Source organism: Sander lucioperca, chromosome 17 (assembly GCF_008315115.2).
Source record: "Sander lucioperca isolate FBNREF2018 chromosome 17, SLUC_FBN_1.2, whole genome shotgun sequence".
NCBI classification, from domain to species: Eukaryota; Metazoa; Chordata; class Actinopteri; order Perciformes; family Percidae; genus Sander; species Sander lucioperca.
This window is the reverse complement of record NC_050189.1, coordinates 19150967-19163466: the sequence shown is the minus strand read 5'-3', so window position 1 is coordinate 19163466 and position 12500 is coordinate 19150967. Positions and strand designations below refer to the sequence as shown.

Sequence of the window (12500 nt, the reverse complement as noted above, 5' to 3'; positions counted from 1 at the left end):
AACTTGAAAAAAAGTGAAATTGTGAGTTGAGTGTATGGTTCTGTCTCTACCTTGTAATGATGTTGTTGTTGTTCAGGGGATCCCCACCCTGCTGTTGGCTGCTGGGAGTTTTGATGCTATTCTGGCCATAACGGGGTTCTCTACCTGCCTTGGAGTCGCCTTCTCTACAGGTATATCTACGGGAAAATATAATATAATCATCTATTCTGTTCCTTTCAATTCTACTTGATTGACTTTATTCCTACAGCTGATTGAACACGGTCTCACGGCAGTTCGTGAAATGGTCACGTTATTTTTAATCTACTGATTTGTCTACACCATAGACTGTATATATTAGTGGACAGAGCATGTGTGACGTCACCCATTGGTTTGTGGAGATCAGCAATCCGTCGTCGAGTTTGCGTTTATGGGCGCAGCCATCCTGGTTGCGGATGTGACGTTTTTAGATGAGGGGGAGGAGCCATAGACTGTTGGGCGGTATCTGACTGTTTTTTTTTTTTTTGGAGTTGGCAACGCTGCTTACACTCTTCGTTACCTTACACGTTCACTGGCAATCTGGATGCAACTGCTGCTGAAAGCTAGCATACATAATTCGAGGTAAGATATAGCTTCGCTAGGTTTTAAATATATCTTTGTCCCATAGTTATATTACATATAAGAGGAGTCACATTGTAAAGTAAATGTATCTGAAGTTACCATGTAAATTGTCTGTAACGTTAGCTAACCACTGGTAAAACATGCTAACGTTAATTTTCTTCAAATTGAAGTTTACGTTGTCCTAATTTAAACGTAGTGTCAGCGAAATTCAAAACGGGGATTGTCAATGCTTATCATTATCTAATCTAAGTATTAGCAAAAGTATAACCAAGTTTCTTAGAACGTTTGGTTAACTGTAACAACCATAATGCACTGATAATGTCTTGCTACTGTTTGCTCCATCAGTCTATGGTTGGCGCATTTAGCCTTTTCATGATTTTAAGAGCTAACATTAGCAGAAATAAGCTCATTTAACTAAATCAAAGTTACACCAAAGAACAATAGACTGTTGTTGATTCATCTGTATTCTCCTAGATAATTAATGAAGTACAGTTACATGCAAGTGTGCATATATATATTTAACTATGAGGGGCTCAAATGGAAATTGATGACACATTTTATCGCAAAAACGGATATTCTGGCCTACTGCTCCGTCCGTCGACGCGCTCCAGCGCGGCTTTGTCCGAGGTGACGGTGATGCTGTGTGGGTGTCTGTGCCTGTCCTTCGGGCGTCTCCGGGTAACGTTGCCCAACTCTCGGACGGGTTACGTATATTTCAGTATATTCAAGTAAAAGCAGTCTCTGCTTGTCCCGTGCGAATGCCCCACACGAAACTCAGATGTGAGGGGGTACTTTCTAAATCACACGCGGTCCCAAAATTATTCTAATCCCGTGCAAATAGGATTTATATGAATTTGCACTATAACGTTAGCTATATCAGGCTTTGACTTTAAGCTAACATTACCATTATATGCGCATCGATTAGCAATAACATCACATATGGTTAAAAACAGATCACCGGCGAGACCGTTGTGCATACCTACTGTATACGACTGTAACGTTAAATATATTAATTTTAATCCGCTTATATGGTCTGGTCTGCATAACGTTATTAGTTAGCCCGCTAGCTTGGTTAGCAAGGTGCAATCTAGCTAGCTAACTGATATTAATTGGGATGCTAACGTTGGCTAACGAAAAACAGTATTAAAACAAAATGTAACGTTACTTACCGGAAAAACTGAACTGCCGACTCCTTTGAGTGTCTTGTCGTACAACCGAACGTTGAACAAGACATTATTAGGCGACCAAGTGTCACAGTCACGAAGACGAAAGCTGGTCAACCCCCAAAGTGAAGTTTACATGCCATGGATAAGCTTTGCTAAACCTGTCATGATTGACAGGCCGCGAACTGTCAATCACATTATAGCCACGCCCTAAAACATCCCCCGCTTTATCGCCGATTTCAAAATCAACGAGACCATAATTAAAAAAATGAACATCATTCTGTGTTGCACAAGACTTAAAACTAGCGATTGAGAATATAAACTCTTAATTGAGATGTTTACTGAGGTAATAAATCAAGTGAGAAGTGGGTCATTTCGCCATAGACTTCTATAGAAACGGACCTCCTTTTTGCAACCGCACGTGTCGCCCCCTGCTGGAGTTCAGATAGAATGCAGGTTTAAGGCACTTCCGCATTTGCCGCATTTTGCTGAACCGGATGCTCTGTCCACTAATATATACAGTCTATGGTCTACACCAGTGTTTCTCAAATGGGGGTACATGTACCCCTAGGGGTACTCTGGAGGACTGCAGGGGGTACATGTACCCCTAGGGGTACTTTGGAGGACTGCAGGGGGTACGTGTCCCCCTAGGGGTACTCTGGAGAACTGCAGGAGGTACGTGTCCCCCTAGGGGTACTCTGGAGGACTGCAGGGGGTACGTGACATTTTTTGCAAAATGTTTTTCAGTTACAAGGCTGTAGTTACTTCTACTGTCTTTTTTTTCTCCAAGTTTGTCGCTTTTTTCAAAGTTTTTGTCTCTGTTTTTGAAGTTTGTCACCATTTTTTGAAGGTTTTGTCGTTTTGACCTATTCTCTGACCTACCTAGTCTTTTTTTCTTCAGTTTTTTTTCTGCTTTTTTCGAAGTTAGTCACTTTTTTTAATTTTTTGTCACTTTTGTCGCCCTAGTGTTGCCTTCATTCTTTCTAATGTGTTTTTTTTTTAAAGTTTGTATTACTATTTTCGACCTATTTTTGCCTTACTTCCTTCTTTCTCACGTCTTTTTCCAAAGTTTTGTCATTTTTTTTTATCAGCATTTAAATGTTTTCCAGGTACAAGGCTGCTAACAGCACTGTATTGTTCCTCTTTATAGAGACTTTTTTTTTCTAAGAAAAAATTATTCGAGTTGGTTAGGGGGTACATGGCTTAAAAAAAACTGTTCAAAGGGGGTACATTATTGAAAAAAGCTTGAGAACCACCGGTCTACACGGACACGTTTATGGCATTTTTTTCGTGGCGGTCAGCACGTAATGGGAGCATCTACAGGTTGGGTTTCGGAAAAGAAGAACGGGGACAGGACGCGTCACACGCTGGGACACGATCCCCGGTCTCCTGGGTGGAAGTCCTGTGCTGTTTGACCCATCCACCCCCCCTACCGACCTCCCGGGGTGGATTTTCGGCATTTCATACTACTCGCTACCGTAGTCGTCCCATTGAAATACATTAGTGGCGTGAGACTGGCTTGGCTGTAGCCTGGTTGACACCAGACCCTTCTCAGTTGTAACTGAGAGTGGGTCTGGGGAAGGTTAATTGACAGCTCATTTCCAAAGGGGTGTCACCAACGGACGCCGCTTAAAGGCCTCTGGGTGCATTGGATAGTCCTTCAACCAATCAGACCAACGATCCGGGTGACGCTGCGCTTCGGTAGCCGTCATGTTGAATGTAAACAAAAAGCTGCTCGCCATCGCTGCGCTATCGTCGTCGCGTAAAGACTGCCTCAGCGGTTGTGATTGGTGCCTCGATTTTGGGGACATTGGAAATGGGCTTGAATGGGCTCTTCGCCAGACTGTCATGCAGAGCAAATCTCAAATTTGCCGGAAGTTCGTCAGGGTTTACCCAGGCTAGGTTGGCTGATTAAAAACAACAGAATTTGACCCAAAGAGCTTTCCAGTCGAGGCAGTGTTGGCGGAATTTGTTCAAATGAGGCCCTAAGGCCATCAAATCTGACTCCTATTAATTCATTCCCGCGCCTTCTTTCATCGGATTTAAGTTTACCAGAACACAAGGATCAATCTGAGATGAAGAGTTCAGTTTAAGCAAATTTACTGAGTCCAGCATACGAGTTACAGCACAGCTGTGGGTTCCCAAACAGAGACTAAGTTTCCCTAGCAACAGACATAAAGTCAGAGCTCGGTCCACCAGGATATCCGAATTATGAGCTCCGATCTGTTCTCTCCCTCAAGCTTTTATCCTATCCTCACAAGGGGGGTGTCTTCTTGTTTTTTAGACAGAAACTGTTATCTTACACACACACACACACACACACACACACACACACACACACACACCAAGGTTCGGGCCTCTGTGTGGTGCAGCTTCCTGGTCTGTTCTCGCAACCTTCAAACATTGCACCTCTATGTCATGAAAGCCTAAACTATTTTTATGACTTCAGCTTAACTTTCTGTGCATCAGAGGTCGCCCGGAGGCGACGCCAAGACCTGCCCTCCAATAGCACTTATTGGCCAGGCGTCCATGCTTACGCAAGGTAATGTAAACCCATTGGTACAGGTCCTATCCTCTGACCAATCGGCTATCCTAACCTTAACCACTCGAGGTCAAATGCCTAACTCCAAGCAATCGACCACGCCATAGTGGGATTCGTAATTTTGCTACCAGGAGTACTTTTAACCACTTCCTCAATGACTAACACAGCTCTTCTGCAACGTGCACATACACACATGTTGTTAAAGGTCCCATGGCATGAACATTTCACTTTATGAGGTTTTTTAACATTAATAAGAGTTCCCCCAGCCTGCCTATGGTCCCCCAGTGGCTAGAAATGGTGATAGGTGTAAACCGAGCCCTGGGTATCCTGCTCTGCCTTTGAGAAAATGAAAGCTCAGATGGGCCGATCTGGAATCTGCTCCTTATCAGGTCATAAGGAGCAAGGTTTGACCCACCCATGAGAAAGAGAGAGATATCATGGCTTTCAAACAAGCAAAGTGGCAGTTGGTCAAGCCCCCCCCCCCCCTCTCCTCCTCAATAGCATTTAAAGCTACAGACACAGAAATGGCACATCCTAAGGAAAGATCATTGTGGGACTGGCTCTAGTGGCTGTAATTCTGCACCAAGGCTGAATTTCAGGAAAGAGACTTCAGACATAGTATTACGGGACCACTAAGGTCTATATAAAAGAGACTTCAGATACAGTATTAGGGGACCACTAAGGTCTATATAAAAGAGACTTCAGATACAGTATTAGGGGACCACTAAGGTCTATATAAAAGAGACTTCAGATACAGTATTAGGGGACCACTAAGGTCTATATATAAAGAGACTTCAGATACAGTATTAGGGGACCGCTAAGGTCTATATAAAAGAGACTTCAGATACAGTATTAGGAGACCACTAAGACCTATATAAAGAGACTTCAGATACAGTATTAGGGGACCACTAAGGCCTATATAAAAGCATCCAAAGAGCACCATGTCATGGGACCTTTAATAAACAAACATGGGAGTCACAGGACAGTGTCTGACTGTCCCGGGACACTCCTCAGGACACTACTAACAGAACAGGACAGTTTTTGCTGCCACTGCTGCTGAATAAAACTGAAGAAACAACATCAATCCCAGAGAGAAAGCTCTCCGTCTCGCCTGTGACTCACACAATCCTACGCCGTGTGGTACAGCAGGTGGAGACGGTTAAAAGACACGTTCAGCGGCACAACGCACGCGTTTACGCGTTCAATGTAGTCGAAGCGTCAGAGTGAACTACAAGCGAGTGGGAAAAGATAGGTCTTTAAATTAGATTTAAAATGGTCCGTTGTGGAACATATTGTCGGTGCTGTTTGTCCTCCAGGCTCTACGTGGATGAACATCCTGAAGGGTCTGCTGGAGGTGGTGGGGGGGGTGGTGGCCGGACTGATCCTGGGTTTGTTCCTGTGCTGCGTCCCCGGCAACGACCAGGTGAGGATGCTGCTCTCATCTTGTTTTATGCCACCTTAACCCTCAAGTTGTCTTCCTGTCGACCTGCAGCTTTGTGTTTTTCAGGGTCGAATTTCAACATTTTGTTGTTCTTTTTCTACACTTTTCTTGACGTTTGTGTCGATTTTATTCCAATATTTTTTGTCACTTTTTTGACGTTTTTCTGATGTTTTTTCTCACACTTTTTTTCCAATTTTTTGTCACTATTTTTAACAAGTGTTTGTCACCTTTGGCGATGGTTTTGATGTTTTTTTTGGTCACTTTTTCCGATTGTTTAAAAAAAAAAATGTTCTCCAATTTTTTTGTTACTTGTTACTAAATGATGTTTTTGTCAATTTTTTAAACAAGTTTTATGTTGCTTTTCCCAAGGGGGTCAGCTTCTCCTCGGACCGCGAACCTCCTATGGCGCCATTTTGATGCTACAAAGCCATCACCCCCCGTTAGCATCCCATTGACTCCCATTCATTTTGACGTCACTTTGACAGAGAATAACTTTACATCTGAAGAGTTTAAAGACTCTATTTGTCCATTGTTTATTTCTAAAGAAACACGACAATGTATAAAAGGCTCCATTACCTTGTACCTCACGTTATGGCTCCGTAGCAGACGTTTTTATAAAAATAGGCTAACGATTGGGTCATAACCACGAGACTTACTGTCTCATAGTAGAGAAATTACCGTATAGTACAGGAGAAGCTCTCAGGCAGTTTGGACTTACATTAGCTGTTTAAGTTTAATTACTAATGTTAACTATCATTTTAGTGATCAATAATTAGCCTGTGTCTATGTTATCTCCTTACATATACCTACGCTCTTGGGAATGATTGAGATTTCTCTTGGCACAGCTACCAGAAGACTTCCAACTTTCAGACAGGTTGCTCACGTCACATCTACGTCTTCAAGCTCAGTTGGAGGCTGCTCAGTAACGCTCAGACATCACCGGGAAAGATCTTCTAACATCCTTCACTGGTCTCCGTCCAGAGCAATGGGATCTGTTGGTCCATTCTTATATACAGTCTATGGCTTTTCCCGATGTTTTTTTAACAAATTTTTTGTCACTTTTTTTAACAAGTTTTTGTCACCTTAGGCGATGTTTTGGATGGGGTTTTTTTTGGTCACTTTTTCCGTTTTTTGGGTCACTTTTTTCAGTGGTTTTAAAAAAAAAGTTTGTGTTGACTTTCTTCCTGCGTTTCTGTAGCTTTTTCCAATATTTGTCACTTTTTTCGACGTTCTTTTGTCGTAGTTCTGATATAGAAAGTTTTTGTAAACCCAAGGACAACAGGACAGTTAAATGTAAATGTAATTAAATTCGTTGAACGTTGTGTGCAGGAGGACCTGGTGTTGAGGAGGACTCTCATGCTGTTGGGTCTGTCCATATTCTCGATTTTATTCAAATTATTTTGTCACTTTATTGTCGCTTTTTCTGATGTTTTTTCTCTCACTTTTTTCCAATTTTTTTGTCACTTTTTTAACAAGTGTTTGTCACCTTTGGCGATGGTTTTGATGGTTTTTTTGGTCACTTTTCCAATTTATTTTGGTCACTTTTTTCAGCGTTTAAAAAAAAATAAATGTTTTTGTCAATGTTTTCCAATTTATTTGTAACTTTTTGGGCGTTTTTTTTAATGATGTTTTTGTCAATTTTTTAAACAAGTTTTATGTCGCTTTTCCCAACGTTTTTTTTCTCCAAATTTTTTCCCAATTATTTTGTCAATTTTTTTAACAAGTTTTTGTCACCTTTGGCGATGTTTGTTTTTTTTTTTGGTCACTTTTACCGTTTTTTTGGTCACTTTTACAATTTTTTCGGTCACTTTTTTCAACGGTTTAAATTTTTTTTCTTTGTGTTGACTATTTTTCCTGCGTATTTGTCACTTTTTTCGACGTTCTTTTGTCATAGTTCTGATATAGAAAGGTTTTGTAAACCCGAGGACAACAGGACAGTTAAATGTAAATGTAATTAAATTCGTTGAACGTTGTGTGCAGGAGGACCTGGTGTTGAGGAGGACTCTCATGCTGTTGGGTCTGTCCATATTCTCGGTGTTCTTCAGTCACGTTATTGGTTTTTCCGGAGCCGGCAGCCTGTCTACGCTGGTGCTCTCCTTCCTGGCTGCTCTGGGCTGGAAGACCGACAAGGTAACATGCTTCAGAATCACTTTAACCCTTCGTTTTGTCTTCCCGTCAACCATGAACTTGTCATTCCAGGACAAAATTGAACATGAACATTTTTTGGCACTTTTTGTCTCTCTTTTCGTTTCTTTTGATGCTTTTTATAAATATTTTGTTATTTTTTTAAATGCTTTTTTTTATATTCATGGTCAATAAACCTTAATTTAATTTAATTTAACCTTTAATTTAATGTTCATAAATTGACTGTAGACAACAGGGTTGATGTTTTACAAGCTTTTTTAGAAAATAAAACCAGACGGACAATGAACTGTAAAAATGACCTTAGTTTTCTGAGGGTTAAAAGATTGTTTTTCTAATGCTATAACATTGAATAAAACACCCAAAACTCAATGGAAGTAATCAATAATTTTACCTGCGAAGAACATTGTATCCATATAACGTACATCTATGCATCCATTGTATTTTTGGACAATTTGGTTGAACGAAACCCATATTTCTGATATTAAAAACTTTAAAAACGGGTCAAATTTGACCCCAGGACAACACAAGTGTTAGGCAGTTAAAGGTGCAGTACGTAAGACTTATAAAACTAACTTTCTGTCGTATTTGCTGAAACTGACCCTATGTTCGAGTAGAACTACATGAAGCAGGTCATTTAAAAAAAATACGGCTCCTCTGGCTCCAACTACAGCCTGTAGTGAGATTTACAAAAATCCACCTCTACCTGTTCAGATGCACCAATCAGGGCCAGGGGGGTGTCTAACTGTTCAGATGCACCAATCAGGGCCAGGGGGGGTGTCTAACTGTTCAGATGCACCAATCAGGGCCAGGGGGGGGTGTCTAACTGTTCAGATGCACCAATCAGGGTCAGTGTCTAACTGCTCAGATGCACCAATCAGGGCCAGGGGGGGTGTCTAACTGTTCAGATGCACCAATCAGGGTCAGGGGGGGGGGGTCTAACTGCTCAGATGCACCAATCAGGGCCAGGGGGGGTGTCTAACTGTTCAGATGCACCAATCAGGGCCAGGGGGGGTGTCTAACTGTTCAGATGCACCAATCAGGGCCAGGGGGGGTGTCTAACTGCGTGTCAATCACTGCTCATACACACGCATTCATTCTCCCTTGTGGGGGGAGGGGCTTAGGAGACCGTTTGGGGCTTTAGCAGAAAGGGGGGAGGGACTGAGAAGTTGGCGATGTTCAAATTCTTTGGCTGGAAGTCCTGGATCTTCCCAATCCTACCTACGGCACCTTTAATCAAACTTTTGAAGAACAATGAAATTGAGACAAATGATTAGTTTGCACGTTACGTTTTGCAAGTAAACTCTTATTTTGTCTTTGTGTTCTGAATGAAACTTCCCGAAGGCTAAACTGACTCAGCCTACACTTTAAATATATTGTTATTGTTATTTATTTTAAGGGGAATTCAAAAAGTACGAAGGGAACTTTAATTGTTGATTTGTTCAACTGTTTAACAGTTTTTTTTTAAACTTTAATAAATGCAACATCCTTCCAAAAGTCAACAAGTAATCCTGTTAACAATCCTGATTTCAATATTGACCAAAATAATTATGATTTGTTTCTATAATCGAGCGGCCCTAGACCTTGTTTACCTAACCGTAGGAGCCACATACTGCGTGTTGTTTATAGTCTCATTTATATTATTTATTGATTATTATATTGTGGGTATATTTGTGATATAAAGTGATATTTCTTGGCTTCACCTGTTCACCTGTTGGTTTTTTGGGCTTTGACAGAGAGGGGGGTGAGCCTGGGAGCAAACACTTTCTGTTGACCGCTGCACTAACGCACTTATTTCACCTCACAAAGTAACTTTACATTTGGTAACTGCAGTACTAGTTGTATTTTACGTGCATACATAATGTATAAATCATTGCAAATACAATCTCGAGCGCGTCACAGTGTGTTTATGCATCTCTCAGTGTTGAGTCCCTTGCGGCAACACTTTGTTGGACTGCTTACAGCCGCAACACCAACGTCAGCATGTGTTTTAACGGTTAGAGTTTTTAAGTTGAATGGTTATGTTTATTTGCAGGCTCCGGTGGCGGCCATGGTGGGCCGGTCCTGGGACGTCTTCCAGCCGCTCCTCTTTGGTCTGATCGGAGCAGAGATCACCATAAAGAGCCTCAGCCCCAGCACCGTGGGTAAGAACCAAACTCACAACAAACCAACGTGGTCCCAAGTGGACGAGTTGGCAAACAGAGCTGCTGATCTTCCCCAGATTCCCAAATGTTGGTTTTGGTTGCTTTTTGTTTGGATGACTAGTTTAAAAGAAGGTTGAAGGAAACTGAGGCACTAAAGAGGGCAACGTTTAAAATGCCTTTAATATCTTAAACCCACCTAAACCCAACTGTCCCGTTCTTCTTTACCTAAACCCAACCCAACTGGGTTTCTTCTTTACCTAAACCCAACCGTCCCGTTCTTCTTTTCCTAAACCCAACTGTCCCGTTCTTCTTTACCTAAACTTAACCGTCCCGTTCTTCTTTACCTAAACCCAACTGTCCCGTTCTTCTTTACCTAAACCCAACCGTCTCGTTCTTCTTTACCTAAACCCAACCGTCCCGTTCTTCTTTACCTAAACCCAACTGTCCCGTTCTTCTTTACCTAAACTTAACCATCCCATTCTTCTTTACCTAAACCCAACCGTCCCGTTCCTCTTTACCTAAACCCAACTGTCCCGTTCTTCTTTACCTAAACCGTCAAAAGTGACGCCAATAGTCCCAACCAAGCGCGTTTAGATAAAGTGCGTTTAGATAAAGTGCGTGTAGATGTGACGTTAAAGGACTTTTAGCATCAATAACAACACCAAAGACACCTGACCAAGTGTCCGTATTTTACGAGATGGGAGTGAGAACATGTTGACTGTGTAGCTGTCGAATGTAAACAGTGTTATGAAAATGTACGGCGCATAAAAAATTTGGTCCAAATTTGCTTCGGAGTGAAGAAGCTCCATGAACTGGCCAGAAGCCAGCTAGCTCTCTATTTTACCAAACGGCAAGATAAAAAGAACCACTTTTGGCTCCATTTCGGTGCTGTAGTCAACGTTTTGATCACTTATCAGCTGCAGCTGTCAAGGTTGCCAGGCGACAGGAGTGGGAAATGCTCTGCAGACCAGACCGTCTCCTTTTGGGGACCGCTGGGTTCGGCCTTCTTGGGCTTCGAAGGCTGCAGCCCCCTGAACTGGGACTGTGGGCTGTAGGAGTGTTTTACTGACTTTAAAGACAAGAAGATATTAAAGACTTTTTAAAACGTCACCCTCTCGAGTTTCACTTGAGATTCCTTCAACCTTTTTTTCAGTCTGTGTGTCTCTCTGTGTGTTCAGGTCTGGGTCTGGCCTGTATTAGTCTGTCTGTCTCTCTGTGTGTTCAGGTCTGGGTCTGGCCTGTATCAGTCTGTGTGTCTCTCTGTGTGTTCAGGTCTGGGTCTGGCCTGTATCAGTCTGTGTGTCTCTCTGTGTGTTCAGGGTCTGGCCTGTATCAGTCTGTGTGTCTCTCTGTGTGTTCAGGTCTGGGTCTGGCCTGTATCAGCATCGGCCTGGTGATCCGCCTGCTCGTCACCTTCCTGCTGGTTCACTTCGGAGGATTCAACCTGAAGGAGAAATTCTTCATCTCTGTGGCCTGGCTGCCCAAAGCCACCGTACAGGTCTGTGTGTGTGTGTGTGTGTGTGTGTGTGTGTGTGTGTGTGTGTGTGTGTGTGTATGTGTGTGTGTATGTGTGTGTGTGTGTGTGTATGTGTGTGTGTGTGTGTGTGTGTGTGTGTGTGTGTGTGTGTGTGTGTGTGTGTGTGTGTGTGTGTATGTGTGTGTATGTGTGTGTGTGTGTGTATGTGTGTGTGTGTGTGTGTGTGTGTGTGTGTGTGTGTGTGTGTGTGTGTGTGTGTGTGTGTGTGTGTGTGTGTGTGTGTGTGTGTACCACAGCAATAAAACTCATAAAACCTCATTTTTGGGCCATTTTCACACTTGGTGTCTTCTTTTTTTTAAGCTGCCAGAATAAACTGTGTTTTCAAAAAAGTTGTGAGTTCAACTTTTCTGAAACAAATGTCCTATGTCAAGCTCTTTTTTACTACACTACAATTCCCGTTTACCTGTGAGGTAAGAGCCAGACCCAGACACTTTGATAGATCACACTGATGCGTACTAGAGCTGGGCGATATGGAGGAAATCAAATACTGTACATCGATGTCAATATTGCAGCAATATTGTTGGCTTGACCATTGGTGCTTTAAAAAAAATGTTTAAACAATGATATTTTTGATAAATAATCATCAGTAATGTGGATACGATTGATCACTTTACTGGAATGCAGCCTTTGAAACCAGGAAAATACATTTCCCAAATAACAATATTACGATATCCAAAGTCTAAGACAATATCTAGTCTCGTATATCGATGTCGATATAATAGCGATATATTGCCCGGCCCTAATGCGTACTGTGCCTGAGTCCAACCGAACCGAGCCCTGGCCCACATCTTTCAATCAGCCTACGGCACGGTTTAGCGTCCGAGCACAGTACGGAGCAATCACACTAGATACTCCTAACCCCTAATCCTAAACCCTAACCCTAATCCCTAACCTTAACCCAAGCCAACCAGATTTTGCGGTCCATTGTCAACCC

The 12500-nt window shown here is 42.3% G+C and overlaps 2 protein-coding genes across 4 annotated transcripts in view; both read left to right on the top strand.

Annotated features, from left to right (window-relative positions):
• The window catches only part of LOC116064544 (zinc finger protein 239-like), an 893026-nt gene that overhangs the window by 867195 nt on the left and 13331 nt on the right, over positions 1–12500 (top strand). The window lies entirely within an intron of this gene.
• LOC116064540 (sodium/hydrogen exchanger 9B2-like) overlaps positions 1–12500 on the top strand; it is a 25998-nt gene that overhangs the window by 11187 nt on the left and 2311 nt on the right. For all 3 annotated transcript variants that reach the window (XM_035993887.1, XM_035993885.1, XM_035993886.1), the window contains 5 exons: positions 77–170; positions 5619–5725; positions 7724–7873; positions 9921–10029; positions 11391–11527. In XM_035993887.1, coding sequence (XP_035849780.1) covers positions 77–170; positions 5619–5725; positions 7724–7873; positions 9921–10029; positions 11391–11527 — 597 coding nt within the window. The remainder of the gene's footprint in view (positions 1–76; positions 171–5618; positions 5726–7723; positions 7874–9920; positions 10030–11390; positions 11528–12500) is intronic.